This window comes from Pseudophryne corroboree, chromosome 3, assembly GCF_028390025.1.
Source record: "Pseudophryne corroboree isolate aPseCor3 chromosome 3, aPseCor3.hap2, whole genome shotgun sequence".
Lineage (NCBI taxonomy): Eukaryota > Metazoa > Chordata > Amphibia > Anura > Myobatrachidae > Pseudophryne > Pseudophryne corroboree.
Window position 1 is genome coordinate 720,336,861 of NC_086446.1, and position 20,874 is coordinate 720,357,734.

The 20,874-nt window shown below is 45.7% G+C and overlaps 1 protein-coding gene across 2 annotated transcripts in view; it reads right to left on the minus strand.

Moving 5' to 3' along the window:
* Window positions 1-20,874, minus strand: part of DPYSL4 (dihydropyrimidinase like 4) — a 56,354-nt gene that overhangs the window by 18,533 nt on the left and 16,947 nt on the right. For both annotated transcript variants that reach the window (XM_063962180.1, XM_063962179.1), the window contains exons 9-12: window positions 15,762-15,918; window positions 13,205-13,346; window positions 5,937-6,107; window positions 4,633-4,812 (exon numbers count right to left, since the gene is read on the minus strand). In XM_063962180.1, the coding sequence (XP_063818250.1) occupies window positions 4,633-4,812; window positions 5,937-6,107; window positions 13,205-13,346; window positions 15,762-15,918 (650 nt within the window). The remainder of the gene's footprint in view (window positions 1-4,632; window positions 4,813-5,936; window positions 6,108-13,204; window positions 13,347-15,761; window positions 15,919-20,874) is intronic.

Consider the following 20,874-nt stretch of genomic DNA (forward strand, 5'->3'; position numbering starts at 1 on the left):
CTACATTTTGGCCACCGTGCTCGATCCTAGATTTAAAACCTACGTTGGATCTCTCTTTCCGGCAGACACAAGTCTGCAGGGGTTCAAAGACCTGCTGGTGGGAAAATTATCAAGTCAAGTGGAACTTGATCGGTCAACAGCTCCTCCTTCACATTCTCCCGCAATTGGGGGTGCGAGGAAAAGGCTCAGAATTCCGAGCCCACCCGCTGGCGGTGATGCAGGGCAGTCTGGAGCGACTGCTGATGCTGACATCTGGTCCGGACTGAAGGACCTGCCAATGATTACGGACATGTCGTCTACTGGCACTGCATATGATTCTCTCTCCATTGAAAGAATGGTGGAGGATTATATGAGTGACCGCATCCAAGTAGGCACGTCAGACAGTCCGTACGTATACTGGCAGGAAAAAGAGGCAATTTGGAGGCCCTTGCAGAAACTGGCTTTATTCTACCTAAGTTGCCCTCCCACAAGTGTGTACTCCGAAAGAGTGTTTAGTGCCGCCGCTCACCTTGTCAGCAATCGGCGTACGAGGTTACTTCCAGAAAATGTGGAGAAGATGATGTTCATTAAAATGAATTATAATCAATTCCTCCGTGGAGACATTGACCAGCAGCAATTGCCTCCACAAAGTACACAGGGAGCTGAGATGGTGGATTCCAGTGGGGACGAATTGATAATCTGTGAGGAGGGGGATGTACACGGTGATGAATCGGAGGATGATGATGAGGTGGACATCTTGCCTCTGTAGAGCCAGTTTGTGCAAGGAGAGATTAATTGCTTCTTTTTTGGTGGGGGTCCAAACCAACCCGTCATTTCAGTCACAGTCGTGTGGCAGACCCTGTCACTGAAATGATGGGTTGGTTAAAGTGTGCATGTCCTGTTTATACAACATAAGGGTGGGTGGGAGGGCCCAAGGACAATTCCATCTTGCACCTCTTTTTTCTTTAATTTTTCTTTGCGTCATGTGCTGTTTGGGGAGTGTTTTTTGGAAGGGCCATCCTGCGTGACACTGCAGTGCCACTCCTAGATGGGCCAGGTGTTTGTGTCGGCCACTAGGGTCGCTTAGCTTACTCACACAGCTACCTCATTGCGCCTCTTTTTTTTCTTCTTTGCGTCATGTGCTGTTTGGGGAGTATTTTTTGGAAGGGCCATCCTGCGTGACACTGCAGTGCCACTCCTAGATGGGCCAGGTGTTTGTGTCGGCCACTTGGGTCGCTTAGCTTAGCCATCCAGCGACCTCGGTGCAAATTTTAGGACTAAAAATAATATTGTGAGGTGTGAGGTGTTCAGAATAGACTGAAAATGAGTGGAAATTATGGTTATTGAGGTTAATAATACTTTGGGATCAAAATGATCTCCAAATTCTATGATTTAAGCTGTTTTTTAGGGTTTTTTGAAAAAAACACCCGAATCCAAAACACACCCGAATCCGACAAAAAAAATTCGGTGAGGTTTTGCCAAAACGCGTTCGAACCCAAAACACGGCCGCGGAACCGAACCCAAAACCAAAACACAAAACCCGAAAAATTGCCGGTGCACATCTCTAGTAAAAAGTAGCATCCAAAGTTTTTTTCTAATTTTCCCAAAACAAGTTCTGTCATACCTTGTACACCGACTAAGACATGTACACATATATACAGTCAAAATTAGAAAGAAATGGAGGGGCCACTTTTTACACAAATATACAAGTGTGACTTTTCAAATTACGATAGTGTTATCTTTATGAGACTGCATTTACTATACTTCTTTGTGGTCCTCCCCGTTGCTTTAATAGGCAGTCTCCCCCACCCCCGATCCCAGTCCCATTCCCACCCATGTGAGACTTGTGATTTCACAGATTGGGTGTACTGCTTAGTAAATGACAGCATGAGCCATTCATTTATATTCAGTAGTGTACTAGCCGTGTTGTGTTTGTCATTTAGTAAGCGGTACACCCAGTCTGAAATCACGGGTCTCACAAGAGGTGAGATTAGTGGTGGGGGAGGCTGCCTATTAAAGCAATGGGGAGGCCTAGGAAGTAGTACAGTAAACTCAGGGGCAGATGTATTAAGCCTGGAGAAGTGATAAGGCAGTGAAAAATGCAAGGTGATAACGCACCAGCCAATCAGCTCCTAACTGTCAATTTACATATTGGAGCTGATTGGCTGGTGTGTTATCACCTTGCACTTATCACTACTTTATCACTACGGGCTTAATACATCTGCCCCTCAGTCTCATAAAGATAACACTCTCATACAAATGTGCCGTTTTACATCTTTGCCTGCGATGCGTTTGCATTGCGGTACATAGAAACACCATGATGTGGCATTCGCGGGTACGTGCGTACGCATGCTCCCGTGAATGCTTCATGCTTGTGGGAGCTTAACGGTGCCAGCGGCCCGGCAGCGGGAGTAAGAGGCTCCGGCTGCCGGGTATACACCGACGGGGGTCGGGAGACACTACAGGGTCGTGTAGCAGGAGGATATGCTCCCGCTACCCATAGTTATAAAGCCAGGTCTGTGTGTGATCGCGGCGTGCGTGCGTTTAGGTTCAAAATGTTTTTTAAAAATTGCATGGGGTCCCCCCTCCTAAGCATAACCAGCCTCGGGCTCTTTGAGCCGGCCCTGGTTGTAAAAATACAGAGGGGGAAATGCGTAGGTCCCCCCATATTTATACAACCAGCACCGGGCTCTCCGTCCGGTCCTGGTTCAAAAAATACGGGGGACAAAAGATGTAGGGGTCCCCCGTATTTTTTAAACCAGCACCGGGCTCCACTAGCCAGAGAGATAATGCCACAGCCGGGGGACACTTTTATATAGGTCCCTGCGGCCGTGGCATTACCCCCCCAACTAGTCACCACTGGCCGGGGTTCCCTGGAGGAGTGGAGACCCTTAAATCAAGAGTGACCCCAATTAACCTCGCGGTTTACAGCAGACCGCAAAGTTTCCATCATTGGGTAGAATGGAGGAGCGCTCTCCTCCATTCTAGCCAGTGCGCTCCTCCTGATTGGCTGTGCGCTCCTAGCCTGTCAATCAGGAGAGCGCCATGACGTGGCGCTTCCTGATTCCCTGGCGGCAACTTCAGTGTAGTTCTACAACAAAAAAACAGTATTCTTATTTTTACACAAAGGCTATCAGCCTCCCATCCACCGCCCAACGATGGGGGGGGGTGACAGCCTCGGGCTTCACCCCTGGTCCTTGGATGCCTGGAGGGAGGGTACCCCTTGATTTAAGGGGTCCCCACTCCTCCAGGGAGCCCTGGCCAGGGGTGACTAGTTGGGGGGGGGGGGGGTAATGCCACGGCCGCAGGGACCTATATAAAAGTGTCCCCCGGCTATGGCATTATCTCTCTGGCTAGTGGAGCCCGGTGCTGGTTTAAAAAATACGGGGGACCCCTACATCTTTTTCCCCCCGGATTTTTTGAACCAGGACCGGACGCAGAGCCCGGTGCTGGTTGTATAAATATGGGGGGACCCTACGCATTTTTCTTCCTGTATTTTTACAACCAGGACCGGCTCAAAGAGCCCGAGGCTGGTTATACATAGGAGGGGGGACCCCACGCATTTATTTTTTCTAGATTTAACTCTTTAAACACTACTCATAATGTACACAATGAAGCCCTGCACGGATCTCACTGATCCGGCCGGGCTTCACTGTGTTATGTCCGGCAGTGTGTAAATCATCACTCCCGTAAAACAGTGCCCGACAATATGAATCACATCGACATCGGAACATACGAAACAAGAAAACTCGGCAGCTTAGTAAATTAGCGAAAATGGATTCAAAAAGTTGCAGTAAAATACGTCTGATAAAAATCGAGATTAAAATTCCATCAAATCGGCACAAACACGAATATGAGTAAATAAATCCCATGGTGGTTTTCAAAAGCGACAACTGGTGGATGAACACTGGTATTGCACCTGATGAAGACTTAATTCATTACACTGTGACTGAATACACCACCATGCGACAAGGCGCAGGCAAACGTAATGCGAGTAGTTTTTTGTACTACGCGCCACACGGACGATAGATGAGCATGGCTACATCTGTACATACATGTGAATAAATGGGTGAAAATATGGCATTGTGCAGCACTATCTGCCATCAGAATACCTCACTTTTCCTCACAGTCACCACAACACTACACCTTTATGTAAGCACAGAGAAATCATGAATTAGATATGAGATATAGACCCAAATGTATTAAGCCTTCAGATAAAAGTGGTTATACAGATAAAGGGGGTTATACAGTACGGATTGCAAATTCTGCTAAAAAGCAGAATCTGCAATCCTTCATCTCGCATGCTGGGGGTCGCACATTGCAGGGCAAGGCCGCACAGCATGCAGAACGGCCTGCCCAGCGGCTGCGACCACAATTTAATTGCGGTCGCAGCAACTGTGGATGACCCCTGCAGCCACAGCGCGTGTATTGGTGCCGGAAACGGGGTCATTGCGGTTTAGCGATCTGCATAACCCCAAAGAGTGATAAATGACCTGCCAACCAACTCCTACAGTAACTGTCATTTTCCAACCACAGCATGTGACACGGCAGTTAGGAAGCTGATTGGCTGCTACTTTATCACTCGTTACCCATCTCCACTTTATCACTTGTTAAGGCTTAATACATTTGGACCATCATTCCGGCTGTTCTTACCTTATTTCGGGCTTTAATCCTTTTGTACACAAAATCAGGGAATGTCTTCCTTGGGATGAAGCGCCCGGATCCTTGGCTCACATAGAGGATTCCATCTTCCAGCACAACCCGTCCTTGACTTATAACGACTTCTGGGGCCCCATGGCATTCCATCCCTTCAAAGATGTTCAGTTCAACAGCCTGCCAGAAATCAACAGGTCCATGTATACTTTAGAACCTTTAGTTATATTCATTCAAGTATATAATTCTGTCTTCCACTACTAGCCCTTTCCTTGAAGAGTAACCATCTATATATACTGTACATGCATAGATATCCAACAGTTCCAACAGTTTAAAAGGCCACTACAAAGGACAATGGGGCAGATGTATTTACCAGGAGTAGGCATAAAGAAGTGATAAACCAGTGATATGTGCAAGGTGATAAAGGCACCAGCCAATCAGCTCCAATATGTAAATTAACAGTTAGAATCTGATTGGCTGGTGTGTTTATCACCTTGCACATATCACTGGTTTATCACTTCCTTATGCCTACTCCAGGTTAATACATCTGCCCCAATATATTGAATTGAACTGACAAACAGATAATGAAGTGTCCGGATCTGGGTCCGCGCACCACCCTTACTCCGCCCCTTCTCATATGTCAGCCAGCTGCAGCCTCTCTCCTTGGCCCAGCACATGTTGCTTTGTACTGGGCTGCGGTGGATCCAGGGTGAGTACAGCAGTGTCCTCTGGAAGCAGATAGGAATTAGCAATCACACTGATTGCACTCCCCCACCCCCCGGATCTGCCCCTGGCTAAAGGGCTCACGGCCCCCGCCCACCCCCACCCCCCGCACTCCGCACACTTCATATTGGCACACAAATAGTGGGGATTTTTTTTAAGAGGGGCATGGTCAAACTTCCGTGATTAGGCCACACCCCTGACATAAGTAGGGCCCGGGCAAGCTCTCTTTGGTCTTGACTGCAAGTGCATCAATGTCGTATTTGGGGCGGCTGCGTGATGGGGCAGCTGCAGTATTAGCATATTTCCGCGCATCCACCGTACAGGATTACAGATGACATTGCATTAATGTACAGCTATGAATCAGGTCCATTGATCCTAATTTCATCAAATGGATAATTGGAGTTCTCAGAATGGTGACAGTGGTAAACCGACAAAGGATAGAATAAAGCATTTTTTTTTCTTTTTTCCGTTTCTCTTTCCAATACTTTTTTTTTAATAGTATTATTCATGCTTTTTCTCCCCAAAGTCCGTGTAGAAATACACAGCCATACAGAAAAGAGAATATGTAGAGCAGTTCTTACCAGATTATGGGTCTTGGCAGAAATAATTTTTGACACTTTTGGATTCCAGATAACTAGGTCAGCATCGGAGCCGGTTGCAATCCTTCCCTTTCGGGGATACAAGTTAAAAATCTTGGCTGCGTTTGTGCTGGTCACAGCGACAAACTCATTCTCATCCATTTTGCCAGAGTTCTGCAATAAAGAGGAAATGAAATATAGACATTTATTTGTCAATGTAGAAAATCTGATAGGTGCAAATGTTTTTGCTGTGTTACACATTCATAAGAATATTGGGCCTGATTCATGTTTGGAAGTAAAGCAAAAGAGCAAGCATCTAGGCAAAACCATGTTGCACTGCTGGTGGTGCAAGACGTGTAACACGTGCAGAGAGTTAGATTTAGGTGGGGGTTGTTCAAAATGAAATCTAAATTGCAATGACAAAATAAAGCTGTCTCACTTTAAAAAATTGGAGTCCTACCCCACTTTTTCTGGGTCCCATAACAATTTATGCTTTTGAGCTCCCCGTTTGCTTTTAGACCACCCCACATGTTGTACTGTACACTATGGATGTCACCTTTTCAATACTGACAATACATTGCCTTGATCTTACATAGACAACTGTAGTAGCTAAATACAGTTCTAGATGGGCAATACGGATGGTGTAATGGTTAGCATTACCACCTCACAGCACTGAGGTCATGGGTTCCATTCCCACCATGGCCCTAACTGTGTGGAGTTTGTATATTCTCCCCGTACTTGCGTGGGTTTCCTCCGGGTACTCTGTTTTTTCCCCACAATTTAAAAATATACTGGTAGGTTAATTGGCTTCCAACAATTTTAACCCTAGTGTGAATATGTCTGTGTGTACATGTGGTAGGGAATATAGATTGTAAGCTCCACTGGGGCAGGGACTGACGTGAATGGGCAAAATATTCTCTGTAAAGCGCTGCGGAATATGTGTGCGCTATATAGATAACTGGTAATAATAAAAATAGATCTGTACTTCGATTACACTTTACATCCACTGTTTTCTGAGACACAACTTTGCAATGGCAATCTTGCTCCTAAATACCCAAGAAAGGAGAGTTTTATTTGTCAAGGTCTCTGCAACCGGATGTAGCTATATTGCTGGCGGTCAGTATACCGATGCCGTAATCCCGACCACTGACAATGCCGCCAGCCGGAATCCTGCTAACAGGGGCTATTCCCGCTCGTGGGTGTACACAACAGCCATAGAGTGGGAATAGAACCTGTGGCAAGCGCAGCGAAACACTGAGCCCACAAGGGGCTTTGTTGTGCTCGCCCCGCCGCCGGCATTCAAGCGGCCAGGATCCTTGCGTCCGTATGCTGGCTGCCAGGGTCCCGGCCACCGGCATCACACACCAAACGCCTCTGCAACAACACATTACATTGTAACATAATTAGCTATTGATATGTGACAGGTACTGGTACCTCAAGTATAATGCCCATAAACCGCCTAGTGGTGACCAGCATTACTAACCTGGCACAGTCAGCCTTACAGGAGGTAGATGGGTTCTGCAATCAATATGTAAGAAGTGGATGCAGTCAATATACCAGCTGTCGGGATCCCGGCGTTCAAGAGACAGGTGCCAGAATCTCGACAGCTGATGAAATACCGACAGGCAGAATCCTGAACACCGCCGGATAGTCCCACTCGGCTGGAGGGTCCATGCCACCAACCGAATGGTAATAGAACCTGTGGCGAGCGAGGCCAGCGTAGGAAGACCGCGAGGGGACTTGCCACAAGGTTTCTGACAAATAGGATGACGCTGTCAGTATAGTGACAGCTGGCATCCCGTCTGGCGGGATATCATATGTATCCCGTATGAAGTACTGTGGTAACACCCTATAGGTCACCTCACTAGCAGCACTACATGATGCCAGTACTGTCACAAATCAGCTCCTCTGTGCTGCTTACTCTGTCTCACACCGCCTGAAAGCGCTTCTGCTTTTACTGGAGATATAACAGAGATGTTCTCCAGCAGTTGCCAGAGCTGCATCTGTACCACTCCCTCTCTGGGTACACAGATTGCAATGGGTGGTTGCATACATTATATAATATACACACATATCTATATGCATGCACACAAACCTAAATTGTATTATCTTTCAGGCTTAGGAAGCCTGTGCATCTCCTGCCATTGTAGAACCACAAGTCACATAATGGCCACATTTTGGAGAGCCACAGGTTGCCTCTGTTGACAGAAGCAGAAGGGTCAGCGTGTCAGCGCTTACCATACACCCGGTCCCACACCCAGTTCTACTGCAGACACACCAAGTCCATGAGGCTCTGCTCCATCATCCCACCGGCACCCGCTGTATACTGGCACCCGCAGGGCGAGTTCAAGTCATCAGTGGGAGGAGTCCCGGTCCAGGGAGCAGTGGAAAACGCTGTGCATGGAGTCTCCCCAGTGCGGAAGGTGTCGCAGTCGAGGCTGGCATGGGGCAGGGCTGCTTGAGATTAACACGCCGCTCAACCCTCCTCGTGGTCACAGTAACCATGCTCATGTTGCCGACTACAGCAACTCTCAGTCAAAGCGGCGGCATCGGCGAAAGGGGTATCCCTTTCCCCGGGACACAGTCAGCGGCTCAGCGGCCAGCATCTGCCTATGCGGCTGTAGGGAGGCAGGGCCTTCTATGTGCATGTGGAACAACTGCACAATTGACGCGGCGGTGATTGGATGGGGAGACAGACAGTCTCCTATTGACGCATTGACACACAGCACGTCCTATGGGACCCGCTCATTTTTTAAAACCGGGTACCTCACTTCCTGTACCACGTAAAAAAGCGCTGTAGCGCCTATTGTGCGATCACTGGTGAACTACATGCAAAAGCAGACAGTATTTACCCTGCACAGAAAAATATATATGTGTTTGCTACCCTTGCATGTCAACATGGTTAGTTACAGACACAAAGTTACTTGTTTTTTTTTTGCTTTACTTACAGATACTGTATGAATCAGGCCCATTGTGTACTCACATATTAGTGTAGTATACTGTAAGTATATAGAAGCTTACTACTAATACAGCAAGTTTTGTGCAAATCAGTCAAATTCAATGGCAGGGAGGATCACGGTGGGTGGTTTGCAAATTACAAATTCAATCATTCAAATTACTACTGGGGAGTCTGACCACTGTGAAGTATCACCTGCAGTTTCCAGCTTTTTTCGGAAGAGACTGTTCAGTAATAGGGGAGGGGAGGAAAGGATGGACCTGTGACATTCTAATTGGTTGCCTGAGATGTTGCAGGAAGGTTTTCCACTAGTTTTGTTAAACAATTCCTTGTACCCTGTTTGGACACCAGGAGGTGTACCCTTATGGTGCATGGGTTGGAGCATATCCAAGTAGCACAGGCGAAGCCTAACAAATATTTGGTGTGAAAGTTGGCCAGGACCTTCCATTACTAACGTGTAAAGGTTTTAAGTGTTTTTCATTTGGTTGCGATACCTACATAAAAAACCTACAGCTACTGAGTGCAATATTGCTTTTTGCTCTTAACAAATGCTAGTAGAGGATTAACAGGGTAATTCTTGAAGAGCCAAGCGAGATCTCTTAGTAGTTTAGAGTGAGTGGTGGCTTGGGTGGCATTTTTCCTAGGATTATGTGGTGGTGGCTAATGTGACTAACCATGTATCCAATGACTGGATTTCAATGACTTATTTTGGTGTCCTGAGAATTAGCAAAGATGTTGCCTTGTCTACAGATTTGGCTGGGGAGTTTAGTAGGAGAATACATGACTTTGGGAGATCAGAATAAGATGGATCAGGGGGGTAATTCCAAGTTGATCGCAGCAGGAATTTTTTTAGCAGTTGGGCAAAACCATGTGCACTGCAGGGGAGGCAGATATAACATGTGCAGAGAGAGTTAGATTTGGGTGTGGTGTGTTCAATCTGCAATCTAAATTGCAGTGTAAAAATAAAGCAGCCAGTATTTACCCTGCACAGAAACAAAATAACCCACCCAAATCTAACTCTCTCTGCACGTGTTATATCTGCCCCACCCTGCAGTGCACATGGTTTTGCCCAATTGCTAACAAACTTGCTGCTGCAATCAACTCAGAATTACCCCCCAGATGGGTAAGTGATAATATGCTTCCCTCTCCCAGCTGGTTGGGGGTGATATGTTGGGGAGTAAGATGATCAGGTCAACAATGTGTCCTGTCTCCTGTTTTGGGGCAGCTGGTACCAATGAGCTGTCCAAACTCGTCTGGTAAGTGGTGATTACTGGGGGAGTGGTACCTGCGCTCACCTCCTAGTGTTAGTAAGGAAACGTGTGACAGATAAGCGTTGTGTATATCTATGCCTTTTACTGAGACTGAGCGCTGTGTCTCAAAGGCACAGATATACACAACGCTTATCTGTCACACGTTTCCTTACTATCACTAGGAGGTGAGCTCAGGTACCACTTCCCCAGTAATCATCACTTACCAGACGTGGTTGGGGTTGAGTTGTGCCCGGTTTTGTTGAGTGAGCCATGTTCATTGGTCAGGGGATATTAGGTTCATAGGCCCTCATTACGAGTTGATCGCTCGCTAGCTACTTTTAGCAGCCGTGCAAATGCATAGTCACTGCCCATGGGGGGGGGGGGGGTGTGTGTATATTTTTGCTTTGCAATAGTGCGAATACCTGTGCAGCCGAGCGGTACAAAAACATTTTGTGCAAAACAAGACCAGCCCTGCAGTTACTTATTCTGTGAGATGATTCTAGTGTCGGAGGTCCCGGAATTGATGTCAGATACCCGCCCTGCAAACACCTGGAAACGCCTGCGTTTTTCCAAACACTCCTAGAAAACGGTCAGTTGACACCCATGAACGCCCTTTTCCTATCAATCTCCTTGCGATCGGCTGTGCGAATGGAATTGTCGCTAGAACCAGTGCAAAACAACGATGCTCTTTGTACCCGTACGACGCGCATGCGCAATGATGCATGCGCATGCGCAATTTTGCCATCTTTTTTACCTGATCGCTGCGCTGCGAAAATCAGCACCGTGCGATCAACTCGGAATGACCCCCATTGTTCGTTAGAGAACTGTACTTTTTCCAAGAAATACCGATATCAGTCACCTCGTTGGAAAGAATAATGTGATAAGTTTGTACATAGTATTTTAGAATAATGACCTCTTACAAGAGAATGGGAAGGTCATGTACAATCGTCTGTATCCATATAGTACGTGCCAGAACTCTGGGAGAGTCACAAACAAGCAGCCTACAGTAAGGTCTGCAAGCTTCAGGATATTGATCTAATTGACTCACCCTCCGACCCATTATCACTTACTGCACTCACATACAGTACCTCTCACTTATAAATGTCTATAGAAGGACCAAACATGTCAGCAGGACTTCATCTTACCAGATGGGCCAGCTAAATACTAACAAGTACTTCCCAACATAATCCCTTTTACCTAGGATCAAATTCTTTGCTGACCTCAAAACCATATAGGCGTCAATTTACAGTACTTTGGTGTCTATGTACTAAAGCCTTGGAGAGAGATAAAGTGGAGAGATAATCTGCCAACCAACCACCTCCTGTCATTTTTCAATAATAACCTGTAACATGGCAGTTAGGAGCTGATTGGCTGGTACTTTGGAGGTACTAAGCCTTAAGAGAGAGAGATAAAGGGGAGAGAGATAAAGTACCAACTGCCATGTTACCGGCTGATGTTTTTTTTTTAACAATGTCAGTTAGAAGCTGGATGGCTGGTACTTTATCTCTGTCCAGTTTCTCTCTCGCCAAGGCTTAGTACATAAGCCCTCATTCCGAGTTGATCGCTAGCTGCTTTCGTTCGCAGCGCAGCGATTAGGCACAAAAATGGCAATTCTGCGCATGCGTATGGGGCGCGCTGCGCACGCGCGACGTACTTTAACAAAAGCCATTGCAGTTTCACACAAGGTCTAGCGACGCTTTTCAGTCGCACTGCTGGCCGCAGAGTGATTGACAGGAAGTGGGTGTGTCAGGGTGGTAACTGACCGTTTTCGGGGAGTGTGTGGAAAAACGCAGGCGTGTCAGATAAAAACGCAGGAGTGGCTGGGGAAACGTAGGCGTGACTGGCCGAACGCAGGGCGTGTTCGTGACGTCAAAACAGGAACTAAATAGTCTGCAGTGATCGCAAGCTAGGAGTAGGTCTCGAGCTACTCAGAAACTGCACAATCTTTTTTTGTAGCAGCGCTGCGATCCTTTCGTTCACACTTCTGCTAAGCTAAGATACATTCCCAGAGGGCGGCGGCCTAGCGTTTGCACGGCTGCTAAAAGCAGCTAGCGAGCGAACAACTTGGAATGAGGGGCATAGACCCCTCTGATACATACTTAATTAATCTAGGATGAAACAAATATCTGATACTTAAAAAAAATAAAAATAATTAGGTTTGATAAATAGCCCCATCAAGGGGAGATGTATCAAACCTTGAGAGATTAAGGCCCTCATTCCGAGTTGTTCGCTCGTTGCCGAGTTTCGCTATATTGCGATTAGTCGCTTACTGCGCATGCGCAAGGTTCGCAGAGCGCATGCGGGTAGTTATTTTACTCAAAAGTTAGGTATTTTACTCACGGCATAACGAGGATTTTTCTTCGTTCTGGTGATCGGAGTGTGATTGACAGGAAGTGGGTGTTTCTGGGCGGAAACTGGCCGTTTTATGGGAGTGTGTGAAAAAACGCTGCAGTTTCAAGGAAAAACGTGGGAGTGGCTGAAGAAACGGGGGAGGGTCTGGGCGAACGCTGGGTGTGTTTGTGACATCAAACCAGGAACGAAACTGACTGAACTGATCGCAATGGCTGAGTAAGTCTCGAGCTACTCAGAAACTGCTAATACATTTTTAATCGCAATTCTGCTATGCTAAGATACACTCCCAGAGGGCGGCGGCTTAGCGTGTGCAATGCTGCTAAAAGCAGCTAGCGAGCGTACAACTCGGAATGAGGGCCTAAGTGTAAAAGTTGCAGTCAATAAGCTGCTAGCTATCATTTGTTTAGCACAGTCCATGAAATAACAGTTAGAAGCTTATTGGTTGCTACGGGCAACTTCTACCTACAATTTATCTCTCTCTAAGGTTCGATATATCTCCCCCAAAAGTCTACTCGCTGTAGAAGTATGGTGCAGCTGGAGGAGAGTGCCACCATCAGCGTACCAAGTGACAAGCACTCTCTGTATAACACGTAATTTAGACCAAGTATGTAATTGAGGTCTGATGACTATAGTCAGAGAGGTAAGTGAATAATAAGATGTTCATGAAAAATATGTGACTGCTGCAGCGATAGCTTAGAGTTCTGATTCCTTACCACACATTTTTCCCAAATAACTGACATTCTTTCTTCTACTCCATTTGTGCCCTCAGGTATTAGTGTAAAGTTGTCCTTGCCAACGGCCTTCTGTGCTGTGGTGAAGGTGCAGTGCGCACTACCTGCTACCTGGAGGTCCGAACTGCAGAAGACAGGACAAGTACCGGTCAGTCAGCTGACATTCATCTCAGCAGTGGACCAGTCATCAACAAATAAAGTAGGCAGACAGTTTGTGGGTGAACCAATATACTGTATCAGTACAACTTCCTGTTCTTCTCCTTCTCACATACATTAAAAAAACGTAAAAGCAATTGCTTAAATATGCAAACAAAGCACAATCTATGCCGGAGAAAGCAGAAAGCAAACTCCTTCCAGATGAGACTGGGAAGGGCACCTGGCTGCCCGAAACATCGCTGTTTTTACATGCTTTATGCTTACATAAACATCTACTATATATTAGCCCAGATCTGTGACTCATTTCCTAATGCTGGGCAGAGTCACAATGCTGGGTGGAGTCAGAGACATACAGTCACAGATCTGCCCAAATATATAGGAGAGGTGGCTGGATGCAGGCCAAGAACCTTTTACTGTCTGGTGAGTAGTTGATGAACCCGCCCCTCCCCCACCCACGGCACCCCTGCATCTGCCCCTCTCCCACCCCCCTCCCCCATCCGCGTCTCCCCGGCACCCGCCACTCCCACAACCACAGCACCTACTAGGTGATTCATCGTGCCCTGCGTACAATGTTCACACCGTCGATTGGGGCTACGGCCCCTTGACCATCGCACGCCCTTTGTCCGTGCAATATTTAACCACTCACAAAATTATGATTGGAGGTAATACTCCATATAATAAAAAAATTGCGGTTAAAGGGGCGTAGCCCCTTGCGACGGTGTGAAGCACCAAAGGCAGTATTTCTGAGTAGTATTACTGAACTGCTCCACTGGTAACTTTATTTATTAGCTCAGATCAGATTCCATAATTTTCTATTGGCTATTGCAGAACTTCAGTTTGCAGAGCAGTGCTGTGAATAGTCAACAGTGATTGTATGAAGATAGGGAATGACTGATTGCTACAATTTACAAGTTACCTCAATATTAATAAACTACAAAAAAAAAAGCAGACAGTAATTTACTACACTACAAACTGGAGAAAGAGAGACGCCACTGTAATCAGAATCTGTTCTGGAAGATCCCACCCCAGTTGGCCAAGATGGTGACCCACCGTGCTCGTCTAGTCTCCAGTCTGCTGCTGACATTTTAAAGAAGATTGCTGAAAATATTTAGGGGCAGATGTACAGTTAGGTGTCTATGTACTAAGCTTTGCAGAGTGATAAAGTGGATGGAGATAAAGTACCAGCCAACCAGCTCCTAACTGTCATATTTCCAACACAGCCTGTAACATGACGGTTAGGAACTGATTGGCTGGTACTTTATCTCCGTCCACTTTATTTCCCTCTAAGGCTTTGGGGGTCATTCCGAGTTGATCGCTCGCTAGCAACTTTTTGCTGGCTTGCGAAATAGTCGCCGTTTATGTTGGAGTGTATTTTCACTGTGCAAGTGTGTGAACGCGTGTGCTGCCGAGATGGCCGAAAAAATGTTGTGCAGTTTATAAGTAGCTCTAGACTTACTCAGCCCTTGCGATCATTTTAGCGTGTTTGGTCCGGATTTGACGTCAGACACCCGCCCTGCAAACGCCCGGACACGCCTGCGTTTTTTCAACCACTCCCTGAAAACGGTCAGTTGACACCCATGAACGCCCTCATCCTGTCAATCACCGTGCGTTCGGCTGTGCGAATGGATTCTTCGTTAAATCCATCGCTCAGCAACGAACTGCTTTGTACTCGTACGACGCGCCTGCGCATTGCGGTGCATACGCATGCGCAGTTTAGCCGTGGTTGAGATGATCGCTGCGCTGCTAAAAGTTGCTAGCGAACGATCAACTTGGAATGACCCCCTTAGTACATAGACCCCAAAGCCTTGAAGAGTGATAAAGTAGAGAGAGGTAAACTACCAATCGTCACCTACTAACTGCCACTTTAAAGATTAGGGTCTATTCATGAAGCAGTGAAACGGGTGGAGAAGTGAGCCAGTGGAGAAGTTGCCCTTGGCAACCAATCAGCATTGACATAACATTTATAATTTGCATACTATAAAATAACACAGAGCAGCTGATTGGTTGCCATGAGCAACTTCTCCACTGGTTCACTTCTCCACAATTTTCACTGCTTCATGAATAGACCCTTAAGGGGTCTATTCATGAAGCAGTGAAAAGTGTGGATAAATGAGCGAGTTAACAAGTTGCCCATGGCGACCAATCAGCACTGAAGTAACATTTAGAATTTGAATACTATACATCTGTACGGAGCAGCTGATTGGTTGCCAAGGGCACTTCTCCACCGTTTTCACTGCTTCATGAATAGACACCCAAGTATGAAAAAATGGCAGTTGGGAACTTTAGCTCTCTCCAAGACTAGTACATCTGCTATTGTGACAGAACAAACTCCCCTTTTAATCAAGGAAACAATAAATAAGAAGAAGAATTGAAAGATACGTACCAGGACAGTAATGAACCAAGATAGTCCGGAGTTGTGGGGTCAGCGCTTATTGGTGGCGAGGTGATGAAAGCTGCTGCTTTGGCCCAGTTCTTACTCCAGTAGTGTGTGCCATCAGTACCCAGCCCGGCTGTTATTGTCTCACCATACACCACCATACCTGCCAAGAAGCGCCAGTCACTTATCTAACGGTGCATTTCTTCATTTGATATAATGGAACAGTGATAACCAAATTATCAATGAAAAGCATAATGCATAACCATTCAAATATGATTTACCTCAAAAACTAGTTACCAGCCCGTCAAAATGACGCAACAATGAATTGCTCTGTCGGGCGCCATCTAGTGGCCACCGACGCAAAACACTTGAATTCCCTCCACAGAGGTGAGGCGCAGCACTAGCCTTTTATTATATAGGATGTATATACAGTATAAGTGGGTAAAGACTTAGGGGTACATTTACTAAGCAGTGATAAGTGTGGAGAAGTGAGCCAGTGGAGAAGTTGCCCATGGTAACCAATCAGCACTGAAGTAACATCTATAATTTGCATACTATAAAATGATACAGAGCTGCTGATTGGTTGATGGGGCAACTTCTCCACTGGCTCACTTCTCTGCTCTTATCACTGCTTAGTAAATTTCCCCCATAAAACCTAATTTACAGAAGTCATATGACATTGTATCCACTCTATTACTAAATGACTGATAGGATGTGACTTTTCTGATATAGGTCGCTAAATGTTAACATAACAAGTTATATCCTATGCAATGAGTTTTAAAACTGCGAATAATAAATGGTGTCCCAGCCAATCAGCACCTTACTGTCATGTGGTAAAAAAAAAAAAATGACAAGTGGGAGCTGATTGTCTGGGGCACCATTTATCATATGCAACAAGTTTTAAAACCTATTGCATATTATTTATTTATTAACAGTTTGTTATATAGCGCCGCAAATTCCGTTGCGCTTTACAGCTGGACACAATTAGATGACAAAACAAAATGATAAAAACAAACAGTCATAGAGGTAGGAGGGCCCTGCTCGCAAGCTTACAATCTATGGGTATGATAAAACTTATTGATAAATCAGCCCCTATATAGTATGATGATGGACAGTCCCCTATACTTTAACTTTAAAAGAAAAGTAATGCCCTCTAAAGCTGCTGTATCCTGGCAGGCTGCCCTTACCAGCTGGCATTTAGAAGCAACTTCCGCAGCAAAAGCTGTAAATTAGGCCATTAACATTCACTTTAAGCTTCAGAGAGTTCATTAACTCATCACGCTTAGAAATATACGGGATATCAGTAGGTGGACATACGTATAGTAAAATGTAATACTTTCTCTTCACTAGACATGTCATATAATTGTATTATAATCTACATGGTCGCGTCATATTATTATGAGCACCAACTTATAGCCGGGGTAACCACCGCATACAGCACGGACAGCAGCTAGATGGGCTGACCGGTCTTTTAGACACACGTCTGGTAGCCCCCAGATTCGTTTTGATGATGAGCTGCTCTACTGTAGCGTGTCGGTTGGCCCGCACGCACCTTCATAGCCGACGTTCACCTTTCACATCAATGGCACGTGGTGCCCCGCAGTTTCCATGACGGTTATTTGCAATGGTGCCGTTTGCCCAGTCACGATACACCTTCACCACAGCAGCACGCGAACAGTTCACAAACTGCGCTGTTTGAGGAATACTACCACCCTTGGTCCGAAAGCGATAATCATTCCTTTTTGCAACTCAGCTAAATCTCCCCTTTTACCCATGACAGAACGAGGGATATGTGTGCAGACGGCCTATAGCACATCTAGCCAGCGCACGACACGTGATGTACTTCATGGGCTGTGCGCTGCCGACGTCACATGTAGGAGTAGATCATAACAATGTGACTAGACCATGTATATCCAAAATGTATATAAATGTATGTCTTTCTATGCATACAGGGCCTAATTCTGAGTTGATCGCAGCAGCAAATTTGTTAGCAGTTGGGCAAAACCATGTACACTGCAGGGGAGGCAGAAATAACATGTGCAGAGAGAGTTAGATTTGGGTGGGGTGTGTTCAAACTGAAATCTAAATTGCAGTGTAAAAATAAAGCAGCCAGTATTTACCCTGCACAGAAACAATATAACCCACCCAAATCTAACTCTCTCTGCAAATGTTATATCTGCCCCCCCCCCCTGCAGTGCACATGGTTTTGCCCAATTGCTAACAAACTTGCTGCTGCGATCAACTCAGAATTACCCCCACAGACTTGTTCTCACATACTTATCCTTTTTGCACCCTATGGCACAAGACGGCTGCCACTTTTCCCCCAATTTTGCATCTTAGTTTGCTTATAGTGTACTGGGGATTTAGGGTTATTTTTTGTCACACTGGAATTAGTATAAAGTCACAGATAAGACATAATGATGCATGACGCGGGTCACTTGTATCGGAACTACTGTATCTTTTTCCTTTTTCCACAATTATGCGATTTACTTTGGACCCGTCTTTTGTCTTCTTACCCTAGATTATGCACTTTTCCCTCAATTTTGCATCTTAGTTTGCTTATAGTGTACTAGGGCCCTCATTCCGAGTTGATCGCTCGCTAGATATTTTTTGCAGAGCAGCGATCAGATAGTCGCCGCCTTTGCTTTGTGCAGCCGAGCGGGACAAATATTTTTTTTGCAGTTTCTGAGTAGCTCTGGACTTACTCAGCCCTTGTGATCACTTCAGCCTGTCCAGTCCCAGAATTGATGTCAAACACCCACCTTGCAATCACCTGGACACGCCTGCGTTTTCCCTACCACTCCCAGAAAATGGTCAGTTGACACCCATAAACGCCCTCTTCCTGTCAATCTCCTTGCGATCGGTTGTGCAAATGGATTCGTAGCTAGAAGCATTGTCCAGCAACGATCCTGTTTGTACCCATACGATGCGCGTGTGCATTGCGGTGCATACGCATGCGCAGTAGTAACCTGACCGCTCCGCTGCGAAAAACAACAGCGAGCGATCAACTCGGAATGAGGGCCTAGGTACTTAGCATTACCATACTTATGGGGTTACGTTGCAAAATTCATGGCAAGCTAAATGGGGCTATTTGGCGTGATTTGTGGATGGGTGTATATGAACAAATCATTATATACATTTTTTGGAAACGCAATCTCTATCTCTTCACTCTCATCTGTTTATTTATTTTTTTAGCAGCACTTCATGTTATTACATAGATATCCTTAGAATTATCTTTTTTATATTCACATTTACTACTGTATTTTTGGGACCTCCTCACCTTTGCTCCTCTATAGTTTTTTCTTCTCTGTGCACCCCGGTGTGCCTTTTTCCTTTCCTCTATACTATTATACATTTTCGGTTGTGGACAATGTCGCGATGTTGTTATTGGATGATTATTCTAATGGGCCCTACACACACGGCGACTGGCCGCCGAGCTGCCCGACGGCCGATACGGCCGGGCAGGCGACCCAGCGGCGGGGGAGAGGTGACGGGGGGAGTGAAGTTTCTTCACTTCCCTTGTCACCCAGCTCCATAGCCCTGCATGCTAATATGGACGAGATTGTCCATACTGACCTGCAGGTATGAACGAGTCGGCACCAACGATGAACGAGCGCGGGGCCGCGTATCGTTCATCGTTGGTGCCTACACACTGAAAGATATGAACTGTATCTTGTTCATTAATGAACGGGATCATTCATATCTTTCAGTGAAATCTTTAAGTGTGTAGGGCCCTAAGTGTCTGTGTGTTCATCATGAGGTGACATGTGATGGGTATAGAAAATAATAGAGTTTGGAGACTGTAGATGTGGGTTATACCTTAACTCTATGGAAGTGACATCATTGAGACTGGGGGGAGGGGTCAGAGTCTATACCAACTGTCATTACATTTTTATCACTCTCCATCTTTACAGGTATAGATTGCATGATAAGATACTGTACACTACAGTTAACATTCAAACAATAATGCAACAGTCAGGATGACTGAAAAATCCATAGAACTACTTTAATTAAGTGAAAGTGACGACATTTCAGTCACAGCCTTCTGATCCCAGCTGTCATTTACACTCATTACATTAAGGGCATGACATTCTGAGGGGCAAATTTATTAAGCTTGGTGAAGTGATAAATTGGAAGGTGATAAAGTACCAGCCAGTCAGCTCCTAACTGTCATTTTTCAAACCCAGCCTGTGACATGGTAGCTAGGATCTGATTAGCTGGTCCTTTATCACCTTCCACTTTATCACTTCACCGAGCTTAATAAATCTGCCCCTGAATACGATATATACCACCACTTACCAGGCACATGTACAGTACCTAGAATTGTAATTAGAATCACTGCACAGTTGGGGGCTCTGGGAGGGATCCGACTTTTCTGGAAGAATGTGATAAGACGTCCATATGATTCTACTAACCAACGCAATCTACAGATGCCTACCTGGTCCTAGCTCTGCAAAGTATTGCTTTACGGAGCTTGGTACATATGGGAAATGCCGCCTACTACACGTCAATCTACAGTGTGTTGGCACATGCTGCGACATGCGACTTTGGATGCGGGCACCATGTTTTGCAATTCAGACGGATGTGCGGTCGGTAGAAGCATCCGTTTTCACAGATAGGTCCAGCTCAGAAGCATCCCCTCCACACACACACACACACACACACACACACACACACACACACACACACACACACACACACACACGCACACACACCAGGGTAAATTTACTAAGATGGGAGTTCTATTTAATATGAGTTGTTGCCCAACAGCAACCAATCAGATTTTACTTCTCATTTATCTAGCACCGTCTAGAAGATAATACCTGGAATATGATTAGTTGCTACGGGCAACATCCCATCTTAAACAGAACTCTCATTTTAGTAAATTTACCCCACCGTCTTAATGTCAAAAGAATTAGTCCTGTATAAACCTGTACTGGTGGGCAGCGATGCCTGCTGTCTGTATATCCTCTACAGAGTCTTATATAACAATGGGACCATGGAATTCTATCATTCCATTCCTCGCTGCCTTACAATATAACTATATTATTATATACTGTTTATGCCTTGTACAATTCTTAGGCTACAATACTGTACATTAACCTTACTAACAACATGC